Source organism: Carya illinoinensis, chromosome 8, assembly GCF_018687715.1.
Source record: "Carya illinoinensis cultivar Pawnee chromosome 8, C.illinoinensisPawnee_v1, whole genome shotgun sequence".
NCBI classification, from domain to species: Eukaryota; Viridiplantae; Streptophyta; class Magnoliopsida; order Fagales; family Juglandaceae; genus Carya; species Carya illinoinensis.
Window position 1 is genome coordinate 28,965,216 of NC_056759.1, and position 17,158 is coordinate 28,982,373.

General features: G+C 33.0%; 2 protein-coding genes across 4 annotated transcripts; both read right to left on the reverse strand.

The window, feature by feature from the left end:
- Nucleotides 1-548: 548 nt before the first annotated feature.
- LOC122319086 lies at nucleotides 549-3,145 on the reverse strand. 3 transcript variants are annotated; one of them, XM_043136976.1, is made up of 3 exons: nucleotides 2,990-3,145; nucleotides 2,394-2,635; nucleotides 549-935 (listed from the first exon to the last, which is right to left on the reverse strand). In XM_043136976.1, the coding sequence occupies exons 2-3, from the start codon at nucleotides 2,559-2,561 to the stop codon at nucleotides 738-740; spliced, it is 366 nt and encodes a 121-aa protein (XP_042992910.1). In that variant the 5' UTR covers nucleotides 2,562-2,635; nucleotides 2,990-3,145; the 3' UTR covers nucleotides 549-737. The 3 variants fall into 3 exon arrangements, with proteins under 3 accessions (XP_042992910.1, XP_042992911.1, XP_042992909.1); XM_043136977.1 differs by having other exon boundaries at nucleotides 2,977-3,127; XM_043136975.1 differs by having other exon boundaries at nucleotides 2,747-3,012.
- A 6,437-nt stretch (nucleotides 3,146-9,582) lies between these two features.
- Nucleotides 9,583-10,810, reverse strand: LOC122274204 (dehydrin Rab15-like). Its single transcript, XM_043083211.1, has 2 exons — nucleotides 10,453-10,810; nucleotides 9,583-10,319 (listed from the first exon to the last, which is right to left on the reverse strand). Exons 1-2 carry the CDS (start codon nucleotides 10,684-10,686, stop codon nucleotides 10,047-10,049), a joined length of 507 nt encoding a protein of 168 aa, XP_042939145.1. The 5' UTR covers nucleotides 10,687-10,810; the 3' UTR covers nucleotides 9,583-10,046.
- Nucleotides 10,811-17,158: the final 6,348 nt, after the last annotated feature.

Genomic DNA, 17,158 nt, shown 5'->3' on the forward strand with positions numbered 1-17,158 from the left:
ATAGATACTCAACAAAGAACTCTATCCGTGGCATTCCTCCTTAGATTGTTCTTCTCCGAAGGACTTCTTTTTCTTTTTCAATAGTGATTGCCAACCTACTCCCTTGCTTCTTCTATAATCCACATACTCTTGGAAAGGATTAAGACTGTACCTATAAGAAATTAGGTCAGTTGCCCGTCATAGAGTTCATAATATTTACATAGCGCGGGCAAATTTCATTCTTGTCGCATTGAGTTGCTCCCGATGGTTTTGGCAGACGACCCGAAATCACAAAAGCTTCTTAATCAAATCTTTTTGTGAAGTGCTGTGGATTTATGCAGTTCAATATCAATTCTTGTACAAGGGCACATTTCTTCTTTGGGTCTGCACTACGAGCAGTATACTGCAAAATACAAGTAGTTTCATTTTGAAAAACACCGATTGACATATACCATTACCAAGCATCTTCCAGTTTAGTTCGCTTCACAAGCAATAATATCCCATGCCACAAGGTATATATGTAGACACCATCTCCACCATACTCCTGACTGCAGACACTAATCCATGACTTCAGAAACATAATCCAGAATCTTAAATTTGGATAAGAGGTCAACCAAACAAAGATGAGTCTCAAACAAAGCCAGCATATACATAAATATGAGAGAAAATTACACTCAGGACTTCTTTGCTGTGGCATTTAGCCTATGATTCTACATCAATTATCGTAGCAAATAGGATTTCATGAGCAAGCTTGAAATTTAAGGGAACTTTTGTTGTGAGGAATCATTAACTGTTTTTGCCTGCTTGATGTTGGGCTTTGTGAACCAAGTCGTATATAGAAATTGCTTGTTAGGCCCTACATGGTTGCATATTTGCCTCAGCTTCTGCCTTTCTCTCATCCATCTTAACACTATTTTCATATGCCTTTTGCTCGTCAAACCTCTCAAACCAACTTCCTGAATTTGATTTAAGACACAAAGATGTCAACAGAAAATTGTAAATTTGTGTTAGATAAACATGTGCGATCATGAAACTTCATCAGAGGTGGAATGCAGCAATTCTAAAAAGCACAGCAACAGCACTTCTCAAGTTACAGCTCAGCTCCATAGTTAGTGGCACCCAAAGTAACTCAATTGAAAAAACAAAAAACATTATTCTATTGTGATCAACGGGTATATAAATGCCACTAATTTCATTCAAATCACATGTTCTACTGATATGTAATGTACATGATGCTGCCACCACACTTCTGCACAAGAAAACTAACAGATAATATCTCACTAGTGCATAAGCATTAATCTCTCTTTCACACTCAAAATTAAACTAACACGTGTACCAAAGAAGCCCTAGTTCCATGACATGGCATAATGTTGTAGTGAAGACTTTCAGCGATTGATTTACAAACTATTTCAAAGAACAAGTCAAGCAACAAAGATTTGATAATACACCAACCACACCAATCCAAAGGTAAAAATCTACTAAGAGTATAGATAAGTAAAGAAAAACCGAACTACAAACAACAGTTAACATGATTTGGCACTATGGCTTACATCCATAGACAATTCAGCAAAGGGGGAAATTTCACTATCAATAAATGAAATTAAAATATGAGGTGTTAGGGACTTACCTCCTACAAGAATGGTAAACAATCCAACTCTTACAATCTCACGTTCTAGTAATGTATTTCCAAACCCAAATAAATTATGGAAGTACCCGAGTAGCGTGCAAAAAGTCCTTGCAAGAAATGGTGTAGAGAAACACAGTTTTTGAAAAACCCCCATTTCCTCTCTCTGTCTTCTCCCACTCATATATACAATACCATATCATCTAGGGTAGAACCCCACTAAAGAGAAACGCATTCTTAATGGGCAATGATCTATGAAGTCTATTAATGAATTCTCAAATTTGCACATCCACAGAGAAGAAAATAACGCCTCAAGATTAGAGAACAAAAAGATTTGATTATATATCAGATTGCAAAACATAACCATTCATTTATCTAAGTGAGCCCGATGCACTATGTGACTCAAAATGGAAATAACCATTAGCTGGACTATGTTATTGGCATATGAGAATTTCAGAAATCATGACTTATATGGGAGCAGAAAGAAAGGAAATTGAAAATGGGGTAGAACTAATGTCAGCCCACACAGCTAGCATTTCTTCGCAGCTCCTTCGCTGCCTTACAGTCAAAGACGTTTGTATCATTAGCATATTCTTTCGCAAACAATATATTCGGGGGGAAAAAAAAAAAAAACAGATTTAGATTTTTTTTTTTTTTTTTGATGTCGGGAACCTCTCCAAGGCAGGGCCCTTTGACCCACCCCTGCAGAATCAGATATAGATTCTTCATATGTAATCAGTTATCTTATGGGTAAAAATATATGAAGAGACAACGGTAGATGGCAGTAAACCTTAACATGATCCCATGTATCTGCGATGGTGAGAGGACCATGCTCCTTGACGATGTCAAAGATGACCCTGGTTATGGTCTGCGTTTGCTCTGGCGGCGTTTTGAGCTCTATCGGTTTCATCTTGGGTTTGGGCTTCTTTGCCATATACCTGATCGCCGTCCCAAACATAATGGTCAGGTGAATCTTCCTTTCCCCTACCTCAACCCACTACCGTACACGCTCGTACGACCGTATCTGCCCACCTATAATCAGAATTTTAGTCAGTAACTAAGAAAACTAACAAAAATCAAATGAGCAAAAATATAGACTGAAGAGTTCTTGGGAGGCAAATGAGAAAATGAAAGATGGCGCACAGCGAGAGAGAGAGAGAGAGAGAGAGAGAGATTCCCAAAGCTGTATTTTTTTTTTTTTTTTTGTTCAGTCAGATTTATCTGTGGCAAGGGATTCTGTTGAAAGCTTCAATTGTGAAGAGGTAGAGGGCCAAATACGAAACCAACTCAGGGAGAAAATACGCAGCAATCTGTTAGGGTTCCGGCGAAAGAAGTAAAATCTACAGGGAAGATGAAGAACAGAGGAACTGAACTGGAGTAATGTACCGTGCGAAGCGAAGTTAAGAGGATTGAAGAGGAAACGGCGCTGTATGATGCATTGAATGGCTGCTTGGAAGATCAATTAAACGGACCGTTTTGGTGAAATGGAGTCTCTCGTTTAGTAGTCATGCAGGGTCTGTCGTTTAGTGTTAAGGCACCGTTTTTATTGAGTGTTTTATGTTGTTGGGTATGTGTTGTAATACGCAGTGTTTTACACCAAACGGTGCGTTTGATCAATTATTTACTTTAGTATTCCGCAAGTCAGTTTATAGTTTTCTACCCCAACCTGTTACAAGGTGTGTGTGTGACTTAAGGAGGAAAGGGAGGTACAGAGGGAATCATTTTCTGGAATATTATTAAGATTAAATTCTATAAGGAGGTTGGGAATCCCTCGAAATATTCCCTTATCCAATCAATATACGCGCGGCTGTCTGAAGCATTTTCACAAACACCATGCATCTATCCTTTTATTTCATTTCTGCAATACCCCAGCTGCTGTTACACTCATTCCCTATTTACATTTAGTAATCATAAACACCATCAAAACAGGATATCTAACAATTGGTATCAGGATCGATCGATCCTATGGTAGATGATACTATATCCAAGCATCACCAACAAGAGAATCTTCAGCAGCAGCTAAATGGAGTCCAACAACAAAATGAACTCCACCAGTAGACTGTACAAGATTTGAAGGCTAATATAGACACACTAAATGACATGATGCATACAATCATCCTTTTCCAAAATCAACAACAACAGCAATAACAACAACATCACCAGCACTATGAGAATCAGTATAATGACCAGGAGGCACCAAGTCTGGGGAGGGGAAACTTTAGAGATGTTAAATTGGAGTTTCCTCATTTCCAAGGAGACAACCCAGTTGCTCGGATCTTCAAGGTGAACCAGTACTATGAGTTTCATCAGACTCCTATGCCTTATCGCATGCTCATGACCTCATATCACGTGGATGGGATGCTTTTGTGTGGTACCAAGAGTCTTTGGAGGGAGGCCATTTCTGTGATTGGGATGCTTTTAGCATATCCATGCTCCTTCACTTTGGTCCAACGACTTATGACGACCCCATGGAAGCACTAACTTGATTAAAACAGACCAATTCCATTGCTATCTACAAGGCACAGTTTAAGGCCCTATCCAATTGATTAAGAGGACTTTCCAATGTGCACAAGCTGAGTTGCTTCCTCAATGGGTTGAAAGATGAAATCCGTCTTCCCATTAAAATGTAGTTTGAATGTAGTATATGGATTAGCAAGAATATAGGAAGAATACCTCTTAAGTGCAAAAAAATCGAGTAAGCCTATAGTAGAGAAGGCTAGTGAATCAGTTGGGAGGGTTCTCCCAAGGATCTTTCTCGAGTAGCAACAATAATAAATGGCCTAGACCTACGGGTGCTAATAGACAGGTATCCTCAACCCAAATGGATGAGAAACCCAAGAAAGGATTGTGCTAGTACTAGGATGAGAAATGGAGCCCAGTCCATAACTGTAGAAACCTAAGAATTTAGTTTTTACAAGCTGATGAAGAAGAGTTAGTGGAGGAGAGTGGCAACAAACCAGATGATAAGGTAGAAAAAGTGGAGGAAAACAAGACTGAAGATAAGGTAGAGGAATTAGAAATTTCCTTGGCTGCAATTGCTAGGACTTCCACAGTTAGAACAATAAGATTGGTGGGCAGCATTAAGTGTGAGCTATTGGTGATTCTAGTAGATTCTGGCAGCTCACATAATTTCATAGACTTAACCTTATTTCCAAATTGAAGCTACCAGTAGATCCTTCCACTACCTTAAGGATTAAGGTAGCAAATGGTCAATGCTTAAGGACTGATGGAGTGTGCAATGCAGTGGAATTGAATGTGCAAGTTACCTTGTTTCAACTCTCTCTTTATTTACTTGATTGTGCTGGTTCTAATGTGGTGTTTAGGATTACAATGGTTAGAGACATTGGGTCTTATAACCTGGGACTTTTCAAAATTATTAATGAGTTTTGCACATGATGGGAAGAGGGTAGAACTAAAAGGGTTGAAATTAAACCTATCGGTAGTGGAGGATGGCCACAAGTTGCTCAAAGCCACTATGGCTAAGAGCAAGGGGATTTTACTACAATTTGTGACCCAAGAAGAGAAAGGGCAAAATTCAAAGGATGTAGATGATGTATTTGCCAAAATGTTGGGTGAGTTTGAAGAAGTGTTTAATGAACCTAAGGGGTTTGAAGAAGTGTTTAATGAACCTAAGGGGTTGCCCCACCCTGTGCACATGACCACCAAATTGTCCTTAGGCACTCAATCCATTGCAAATAGGCCATACCGATACCTCCAAGGCTGCAAACGAACCGAGTCTAACCAAGTTCGAACATGGGGTCTCGAGCTAAATTAGCATATATATGTGCTCAAACTCAATCGAGCTCAACAAAAATTAAAAACTTCCGATCAAGCTCAGCTCGCCTGACATATATTAAGATCAAACTCGACTCGAATTCGTATAGAATAAATAAAAGAATTAATACGAGCTCGAGCAACTTGAGCTCAATTTAAATCTCTGCTTTTGTTGAAAAACCAATACTCTATTTTTGTTGAAACCCAATGCCCAAACCGCTTGAAGGGAAGGTCAGCCTCAATCAGCCGGTCAACCCCATTAAAAAAGCATGTAGCAGCAAAGAGAGCAAACAATGCAGATATTAATCGCAACAGAGAAAAGCTAGACCTTTAACAAAGAGATTGAAAACCAAGTGAGAAGCAATATAGAAGAAATTATATCAAAACAAGCCGCAAAGAGCACTACCATATGGCCAAAAAAATCTCTAAACCTACAAATATCACGTTCTTTACATATAGTATAGAAGAAATTCAATACAAGAATGTTTATCGTTTATCGTTACTAGCCACAACCAGCAATTCTTCCTCCTTGAAAGGTAGGCAATATCTAAACAAGTAAGATATGTGCAAAAATGAACATTTCAAGATCCCAGTTGGCCAGTCACCTTTGAAGCTACTCCAAATTGTTTACTTTACCCAAGAATTCGAGACTTGGTTCTGCAATTCGTAATGCTATAGAAAACTTGGCTCACTTGGCACTCCAATAGATCTAATGATAGAGTCCAATGCAAGGATAGGGGGGTTGCGGCGGCGATCAAAGGCAACGGGAAGCACGGCCATGTTGCACAGTGGTCGTGGCAATGATGGGGGCGGTGGAAGCAGCTCACGGGTGGTGGTAGGGAGAAGAGAAAAAAAAAATTAAAATGGGGAAAAAGAGAGATACAGATGTTGTGCGGCACATAGAGGGGGAGGGGAAAATAAGATGGGCTTTGTCTTCCAAACCCCCAAAACGATGTAGTTTTGGGTGGGGTTTAGAGGGCTAGGCAACACTCAGGTTTGGCTCTTCATATTACTAAAGACTACTATCTTTTGCTCTTAGAGAAATAAATAATATTAAAAATATGTTGAATTTACCAATTTCACTATAAATTTTTCTTTTTTTAAAAATGAATACCAAAATTTGATAAAAATATGATAGAAATAAAATCTTAACAAAATAGATTTTAATATTGTGCAATATTTTATTTGCTTATATTTTAAGTTACTTATATATTATTTTTTCCTTTTATTAATGATTTTGATTTAATGATTTATTTAAACATATAATTTCAAAATATAAATATTTTATTTATTGTTGGATAAAATTAATCATTTAATAACAATGAATTGAAACAATATATTCTTATTCTATAATATATAATATACAACATAAATATTCGACTTTAACTATTAAAAGTAATAATAATAGATGAGGTACCATAATTAAAAATTTTCATAATGAATTATATTATAATTTTATATTAATTTTAAAATATAATATGTTATTATTAATATTTTACTTTCAGAAGTGTGCGAATGTAAATTTAATTAATGTTTTGCATTTTTATTATTTCTTATAATGTCTTTCAGAAATGAAATAAATTAATAAATATTTAAAAAAAATTAATAAAATTGTTCGCAATTGGTCATTTTTACTTTAGTTTAAATAATGTAATAAAACTGTTTCCACTTAAAAAAATGACATTGAAAAAAAATCTTTCTTTTTTTAATTTTTATACATTGATAAAATTTTACATATATTTAACTAAGATGCGCGCTTTAGACCCTACATATCTCTTACTGTCAATTTATTTTCCATCATATTGATATTTATTTTTCATACATTCATTTTTTTGTTATACTCAATAATTATTTTAGGTGAATGTTATATAATAATTATATAAGAGTATAAAAAAATGTAAATATTTATTATAATAGATTTATATTTTTCACCGTGCACGTGCGCTTCTTACTATTAAATATTAAATATAGCCAAATAATCAAAATGAAGTTAGATACAAAAATATCGTAATCAAATTGAAGTTACTTACTCTTTATAAATATTTAACTCAATAATTCTTTGATGAACTTAATACATTATGATACTTAACATTATTCTTTTGTCACCTTCTTATACATAAAATAACAAAATATATTACTTATACAAAGTATCAACATATAACACATAAATTATATACAATAAAAAAATATATGTAAAAATATAAGTGTATATATATAAATATTATAAATATTGTGACAACCTCAAAACAAATCAAGTTAAATTTATACAAGTTTTGTTTAAAAGTCTAAACTAAATCAAGTCAAAATTATACGAGTTTAGCTCGTTTAATATTGAACCAATATAATTGATTATGAATAACTCATTTATTAAATAAATCGAGTCCGAATTGAATTTATATGAATTGAATTCAAACTATTCATAGGCAACTTTGTTCATTTGCAACCCTAGATCATATTTCTATTGCCAAAAAATAGAGATAAAAAAAGATCGTGGCAAGAGCTACTTGGATCTAGATGGTAAAGCCGAATACTAGTTCCTTTTCTACTCTTCTATTTTACTAATTTGTAAGGCTAACGAAAGTTAGAGACTATGGTCAACTACGAGACTATAAATAAAAAATCGATAAAAATTGTTTGGCTCGATTATCTTCTCTAAACGGGACTTGAAATTTGGTTACCACCAAGGGTTGTATCACACTTAAAACATTTTTTTTTTATTACTCTATTATTTACAAGCTTTAACTTGATATTAGAGGCTATTTTCGTAATAAGCAAGTGTGATATATACGTATATATATCAAACTGATAATTTTTTATTAAATAAAATATATATTTATAAAATTTAATTTGTTTTTAATTAAATTAAATCATTGAATTTATTTCGTTTTAAAAATAAAAAAATCTATTTATCATCCTCACATTTCACACATTACACTTATTTTAATTTTTTTTTCATTTTTTCTATAATAAATATGTAGTGTGTGGATGATAAATAAAATAATTTAATTAATTTAATAAGAATAAAATAAAATAAAAAATAAAAAATAATATTTTAATATATAAAATATGTAGTGTAGGATAATATGTAGTATTTCTCTTTAAAAATTTTAATCCAAATTCAGTAAAAGGAAACAATAATAATTGAGCAGTAGAGAAGTAGTAAAGAAACATAATCATTATCCAATATTCATTGAAAAATTTGTTCGGACTGCGTGCGCAGAGCCCTTGAAAGGATGTGTTTCATTAAATGGGAAACACGCACCGTTTTGGGAGGAAAAAAGGCACCCTTCTCCTTCCTCAGCGCGAGTCCTTCCCCGTTCCTTAGAGGGAGACGGTCACAAAACCAGCATATAAGAATTCAGTGGAAACGTTTGAATCAACTGGGCTTTCCTCCAACATGTCCAAAGCAGAGAAATTATCCTCTGAAATCGAAAGGACGGGAATTGGATGGTGGGTTATGATTTGCCCACCAAGTATTTGGTTTTAGTCTTAGTTAGAAAGGCTTACTTGTTTTCTAAACTACAAGTATGCTAGAAATGAAGGAAATTGCATTGTAGTTCCTTTTTTTTGTCCATTTCAGTTTTGTTTTCAAAATCTTGCAGCCCAGAATATTCGCCATGTCCAAAGCAGAGAAATTATCCTCTGAAATCGAAAGTACGGAGATTGGATGGCAGGTTATGATTTGCCCCACCAAGTGTTTGGTTTTAGTCTTAGTTGGGAAATTGTCATTGCAGTTTTTTTTTATAGTCTTTGTTCAGTTTTCAAAATCTTGCAGCCCAGAAAATTCGCCATGTCCAGAGTAGAGAAATTATCCTCTGAAACGGGGATTGTTGGATGGTGGGTTATGATTTGCCCCACCAAGTGTTTAGTTGCCATGTCCAGAGTAGAGAAATTATCCTCTGAAACGGGGATTGTTGGATGGTGGGTTATGATTTGCCCCACCAAGTGTTTAGTTTTAGTCTTAGTTGGAAAGGATTACTTGTTTTCTAAACAAGTACGCTAGAAATGAAGGAAATTGTCACACTTTCGTTTGTTTTCTTGTTCAGTTTTGTTTTTCAAAATATTTCAAAATATTGCAGCCCAGAAAATTCGTGAATCTTTCTCAAGTTTCATTTAAGTTGAAATTCTTATCAGAAAATTAAGCAGATTTTAAGGAAAAAAAGGATTTCAGAGGAAAAAAGACTTTCTGATGAAAGATACACAACTTCAGGGTTGTAAAGATATTATTATAATTTTAAAAATTTTTTATGTATAAAACTGTCTAGACTTGCGTGATCAGTCTCCAAACGGAGACTGTATGCGTAGACGAAGTCATAATTATTATGCTAGAAATAAAACACATCCCAGCATATACATGCACGTACTCATCTCTTACTAAAGACGTGCTTTAGCCTATAATTAAGCAAACCTCCTACGAACCAGATCTAGACCTTAATTATGAGACCGTGTGATCTTCAGTTACAAATATTTATTATGCTAGAAATAAAACGCACACCCCAGCATATACATGCGCGTACTCATCTCTTATTAAAGACGTGCTTTAGCCTATAATTAAGCACACCTTCTACGAACCAGATCTGGACCTTAATTATGAGACCGTTTGATCTTCAGTTACAAAGGAGCATTTCACACACACCTACGCACGTAGGTACGTTCAGAAATGCGACAGCTAGTAGTGCTGGTGATGCTGATCTTGAGAAGTACGGTTCCCAGGAAGCTTCTCTTTGATCTTTTCCATCACACCCTTCTTCTCTGCATGATGCTGCTGCTGCTGCTGCTGCTGCTGTTCCCCAGTACCGTAACCCGTCGTGGTATAAGTAGTCGTTGCAGTCGCAGACGACGTATCACTTCGATGGTCCTTTTGTCCAATTCCAGGTATCTTCTCCTTTATCTTTTCCTTCAGCCCCTTCTTCCTTCTCCCGCCTTGCCCATCGTCCTCAGACTATATTACATTAAATTAATTCACAGAAAACAGACATATAAGCTAAAACAGAAGGTGAAAGCACATATAAGGTTTTAGAAGATAGGAAATTAGAAAAGTAAGTATATCATGTAGTACTGAGAGGATGACTTACGGAACTTGAGCTTCCAGAGCGATGAAGCTTGCCAGAAAGGTCATGACGCTGCTGCTGCTGCACACCTTGGAGAGGAGTGCCGCTGTGGCGTATTGGGTTGCCATACTCATCTGTAGATATCACGTTGCCGTATTCGTCTGTGCGGGCAACGTTGCCGTATGCATCTGTGCTAAGTACGTTGCCATACGCGTCAGTTTGGGCTGCTGCTCCGGATTGGTTTTGGAAATGTGCCATTTTCAAGGTTAACAAGCGAAAACAAAATCACAATCAAAGGCTTAAGGTTTTAACGAAAAAGTGCATATAATTAACTGTGATTGTTTGCACGGATATAGAATGGATTTAAGAGTGAGTACTTTGCATCAATCTGGTTATGAACTTATATAGGCAGACGCGATAGCGTACTTGCGTGACAACATAATTGTTACACGTGCCGCGTTACAAATTGCTAAACGTGCCACGTTACTACTCATGGGCACGTGGAAGTGACAGAAGCGGAAATGTGTCCAAACACGTCGGTTTGAGGTGAGAGTCGGTGCCGACAATGATCTGCCGGATAACCCATGCAAGACCACTTTTAAAACGGACACATCATACATCGGCAACTTATCTACAATTAAGAGTATTAACTATTCGCTTATTTATCTTTATTTTTATCTTTAAATTTAAATAATATGTCTTTAAATCCATCTATATTAATTTATACATTTCTAAATTTTTACATAGTTATAAATAATCATTCTTCAAGTTTAAAAATTCACTTTTCACTCTTCAAATATTATTTTTAATATTTTTCTCTCTCTCATATCCATTAAAATCAATTTTGTGAGATTTATATTAAGATAATTTTGATATATAAAATTTATATTAAGTTGATGATATAAAATATTTTTTAGTACATATTAATATTTATTGATAAAATTGATTATTTTTATACATGAAATTAATAATATTTAGATATATGAAATTGGTATTTTTGAACACATGGTGCTAATTGTAAAATATATAAAAAATAATAATAATTTTAAGAAAAAAATAAAAAATAAAAATATTTTTTTATTATTTAGTTCAAATATGCATAATCCAATATGAGAGTTTTTCTATTAAAATCAGTTTTTAAAAAATGTAATTTTAAAGATGCATATAAAGAAACTAATGCTAGTACTCTTCATCATAACCTCTTAATAAAATAATATTTTCTCAAAATTTAAATACATCAAATCTAAATAAAGATAAAATGAAAATCTAAAAAAAAATGTTATAATTTTATTAGGTAATTGTATAAAAGTTGCAATTAGATTGTTGGTTTATCATTTAAACACATGAAATATTCATTATTATTAATTTTCTTGATAAGTAACATCTCTAAGCAATCCTTAATCAATCAACGACTACATTCAAATCTAAAATCTTCACTTACAAATTAAAAAAAACAAAAAAAAAAAAAAAATATATATATATATATATATATATAAAATGAATGTTATAATAGTTATTAAATTTGATATTACTATAAAAATTCATTTATATAACTATTGGTTTACAGGACAGGTTATTTAATAGCTCGTTTGAATTTAGAGAGTGTTTCATCTTATTATTATAATATTTTTAAATTTCTTTACAAAATATAATAAACAATTCAACTTTTTCAAATATTTAAAAAATTATGATATTAAAAAATAATATTTTATTTAACTTTCATTTAAAATCATTTCATTTCATCTCATATAATTTGAATCCAAACGTGCTATAATACTGGTACTTGAACATTGATTCGAGTTATTTTCTCTATCTACCCTTCCTACCTTAAAAAATAGGAGCACCTTACGTTTTAGAATCAACTTAGGCTTAGATTTAATATTTTTCAAGAACTATATAGATTTTTAGAACTCATTCTTTTACTTTAAAATATAAAAATTCTTTTCTAATCGTGAAATAAAATCGGACTTGATGGGTTTATTAGTTCTGAAAATGTTATTTATTTTATTCTTATTTTTTATATTATCTTTATATTCAACAAAAATGTAGATGATTGTATATATTTTGTATTAAATTTGTGATTATGCACAAATTATTATCATTATATTGTCTTTTAACTTAGTAGTATTTATCTTATATAGGCAGACGTGAATGTGTATCTACTTGCATGACAACAGAATTGTTACACGTGCCGCGTTACAAATTGCTAAACGTGCCACGTTACTACTCATGGCTACGTGGAAGTGACAGAAGCGGAAAGGTCTCCAAACATGTCGGTTTGAGGTGAGAGTTGGTGGTGACACGTTGCCGACAATGATATGTCGTCTTGATAAATGATATCCCATGCAAGACGGCCCTTTAAACCTGACACATCATACATCAGCATCTTAACTACAACTAAAATCTCGTTTTTCTGTCAAATCTCTAAAACGACAGAGATAAAATTAAATGAATTAGTCCAATTTAATTATATAGATGAGATGAAATGTTTTAAATAATAATAAATAAAATATTATTATAATATAATTTTTAAATACTAATTTTATATTGAGATTTGAAAAAGTTAGATTGTTTATTATATTTTATATGAAGATTTAAAAAATATGTAATGATAAGTTGAGATGAGATGAGATAAGATTTTTAATTTTGGTTAACCAAACAAGGCCAGATTAAAATTAAAAGTTAAATAAAATATTATTAAAATATATTATTTTTATATAAAAATTTAAAAAAATTATATTGATTTAGTAAGATAAGATGAGATAAAATATTTTAAGAGAATGCTTCTAAATAGCCCATCTGATTTTATAGGAAAACCAGCCCTCCAATCCAAATGCAACGTGTAAATAATTGTGAAATTAATACTGTAGACCAAAATATAGGAGATAGAAAATAAAAAGCTGAGAAATCGTGCACTTCAATCCGAGTGCTTCACACCGAAACCAAAGGAGCTCCAAAAGCTGCACTCTGAAACCATCACGTTGAAACTAGTCAACAAACGAAAGTATTAGAAATCACTCTGAAACCATCAAGCAAACTCGCTACAGTTGCCGTTGTCACCCAATGATTTGATTTTTTTCACTTTTGAATTTGATTTTTTTTCCCTGCTTGTTGCCTCTTTTATTCACATAGTAGCAAGTGTTTGTGAAAATTCCACTAGATAAAGTATTAGAGAAATCTCGATCAAACCTCCACATTATTATTTGGAAAAGACAAAGCATCAATTTTTTTTTTTTTTTAATGCGCAACATGCATGTCTTTTACACTTGGCCGGCACTTGGATTTTAACAAAGTTTCGTAAGAAATTTATTAACTTTCTCACAATTATATATAGCCTGTTTAATTGATAAGCATTCCGTGCATGAAGAAAGGGGTTTAGGCATAAAAAGGTGTTGTGTTCAGGTGTAGTGAGATGCATGGTTATTATGCAAATATGATGACGTGTTGCATTCGGATTGGAGAGTTGATTTTCTGGGATAACCAGGTGGGCAGGTTATAAAATTTTCTGAATATTTTATGAAAGTAAACAAGGCTTGACCATATCCTCTTAATAAAAAAATATTTTCTCGAATATAAATACATCAAAATCTAAATAAAGATAAAAAGAAAATCTAAAAAAAAAGGGTTATAATTTTATTAGGTAATTGTAAAAAAGTTGTAATTAGATTGTTGGTTTATCATTTAAACACATGAAATATTCATTATTCTTTCCTTGATAAGTAACATCTCTAAGCTATCCTTAATCAATCAACGACTACATTCAAATCTAAAATCTTCACTTACAAATTAAAAAAACCAAAATAGATATATAAAATGAATCTTATAATAGTTATTGAATTTGATATTATTAAAAGAAATTCATTTATACAACTATTGGTTTACAAGATAGGTTATTTAATAGCTCGTTTGAATTTAAAGAGTGTTTCATCTTATTTTATCTCATTATTATAATTTTTTCAAATTTTCTCATAAAATATAATAAAAAATTCAAAATTTTCAAATTTCAAAAGAATTATAATATTAAAAAATAATATTCTAACAATATTTTATTCAATTTTCATCTAAAACTATTTCATCTCATCTCATCTTTAAATTCAAATGTGCTATAATACTTGATACTTGAACATTGGTTCGAGTTATTTTCTCTATCTACCCTAAAAAGTAGGAGCACCTTACATTTTAGAACCAACTTAGGCTCAGATTTAATATTTTTCAAGAACTATATAGATTTTTAGAACTCATTCTTTTAAAATTCTTTTCTAATCATGAAATAAAATCGCACCTGATGGGTTCATTAGTTTTGAAAATATTATTTATTTTATCCTTATTTTTTTATATTATCTTTATATTCAACAAAAATGTAGATGATTGTGTATATTTTGTATTAAATTTGTGATTATGCACAAATTATTATCATTATATTGTCTCTTTAACTTAGTAGTATTTATCTTTTTCATAAATGAGACCATTTGAGAAAAAGTAGATTAATTGAGGACAAATATGCTAATTATACTCTGTTTTTCAGCACATATGAATTATACTCTTACTGAAACTATTTATACTCATAAATATTCTTATTAACACTATTTAGACACTGTTTGAAACTGTTTTATACACTATTTTAAATGTTTGAATTCTTTATTAGCTAAAACAGCCGATTTCTAATTTTCATAAATGATCTAATTCATTGAATCGGTCTTTCTTCAATTCCGAATCCAATTTTAATTTTTTGAAATTAGATTAAAAAAAAGTTGTAAAAAAAGTTATACCTTTTTGTTATCTCAAATGAGTATTAATAATGTGATATGTAATAAATAGGCTGAGAATATTACTTTAGCAGTCTTATAAGATTATGAATCGATATGATATAGTGGGGCACGAGGAGAATATTTATTTAGTTGTCTTGGAATCACAAATTAATATTTATAGTATTTTTCTAATCTTGGTCCTCTCCTTATGAAGTGTGAGGTTTTCCTCTTTGCTTAGGTAAAGATTTTGTCTCTTAGACTTTTGGTTTGTAGAAGTCGTTATGGAGGGTGAGTTAGAGAAAATGTGGACAACTTTTAGTCTCACTAATTAGGAAAAGCAAGAAGTTGTCCTATCTCCTTTAACACTTCATGAGTCTATGTCAAAAGGAAAATCTTGTCTTCTTGCATTGGTGATTGTTGACAAGAGTGTGAATGAGGAGGCTTTCAGATCCACTATGTCTACAGTCTGGAAACCTGAGGGTTGGATTCAGTTTAAAAAAGTGGAGGATAACAGAATGCTAGTAGAGTTTCAATATGAACAAGACAAATCAAAGTGCTATTGGGGAGGCATTGGACATTTGATAGACTATTGGTGTGTTTACAGGAGTTAGTACTCCTTCAAATGAAATCACTTTCTCAATTGAAGTTTTTTGGGTCTAAGTACATAATATGCCTCTTGCCAACATGACAAAAGAAGTGGGAAACCAAATTGGGAAGGTGTTGGAAGTTGAAGTTGATGGTAGTGGCTTTGGATGGGGTCAGTTCTTGAGTTTAAAGGTGGAAATAGACATTACACTACCTCTAATCTGAGGTGGAGTTTTGTCTGTGGGTGGTAAAAAAATTTGGCCACCTTTCAAATATGAAAAACTTCCAATATTCTGTCTTCACTGTAGAGTCATCAAACATATCAAGAAAGTCTATTCTACGGTTGTACAAAGGCAAATTTCATTAGAGGAGAAGAAACCTCAGTATGGTTCATGGGTTTGTGCCATCCCCTCAAAGCCAATTGGAGATTCATTCAGAAGGATCGTGAAGATGAAGTTTAGCAGCCTCATCACAACTGACAGCAATGAAAATCTAGCAATAAGGCCACTAAGGAAAGAATTACGGTGAGCACTGAAATTCAGGAGCCATTTCAAGGACCAATCAAGGAATGTGTGAAACAGCAGGAGGATCTAGTCTATTTTGAAAAGTTTCCTTACTCAGCAAAGGTCTCAATTCAGAGAGGAAACTTCAGAAAAAAGCTAACCCCAAAGATTGAAGATCTTTCCTTAACTGATAGTGATTTAGGAAAGGAAAATAAAACCTTAGAGGGGAAAGTTAACTTAAGGGAGGAGGATCTTATGGACGAAACTGAGGGAAAGCATCAACATAATTCAATTAATCCTTTTGTCACGCATAACAAAAGACTGGTCTATCTCAAATTAAGTGAGTATTTGGAGAGAGCTTAAACCAGATAAAAATGGTGGAGGCTGCTTGGTAGCCCCACCAACAGCAATGAATTGCCTTAGTTGGAACTGTTGAAGGTTTAGGAACTCTCGAACAGTTTAAGAGCTTCACCTTTTGGTAAAGAACAAGAGCCCAAATTTCACCTTCCTGATAGAAACTAAGTCTAATAGAGAAAAAGTTGAAACAGTAAGAACAAGATTAGGCTTTGATCATAGTTTTGTGATTGAACTTGAATGGCACACCAAAAGTCACATCTCTTTAAGAATTACTCATCCTTTAGTAGGGAATGAATGGATTTTAACTATGGAAACTCTCTGACTTATAGGAGAACTGATAGTTGGAAGCTTCTTAGAGCTATTAAACCTCCTCATGGTATGGCATGGCTATGCGTGAGAGACTTCAATAAGATTTTACACTAGTATGAGAAGTTTGGGGCAGCTATGAGACCTTACAATCAGATGGAATATTTCATATTAGGTATGGAGGATAGTGATTTGAGTGATTTAGGTTTTGTGGGAGACATGTTCACATGG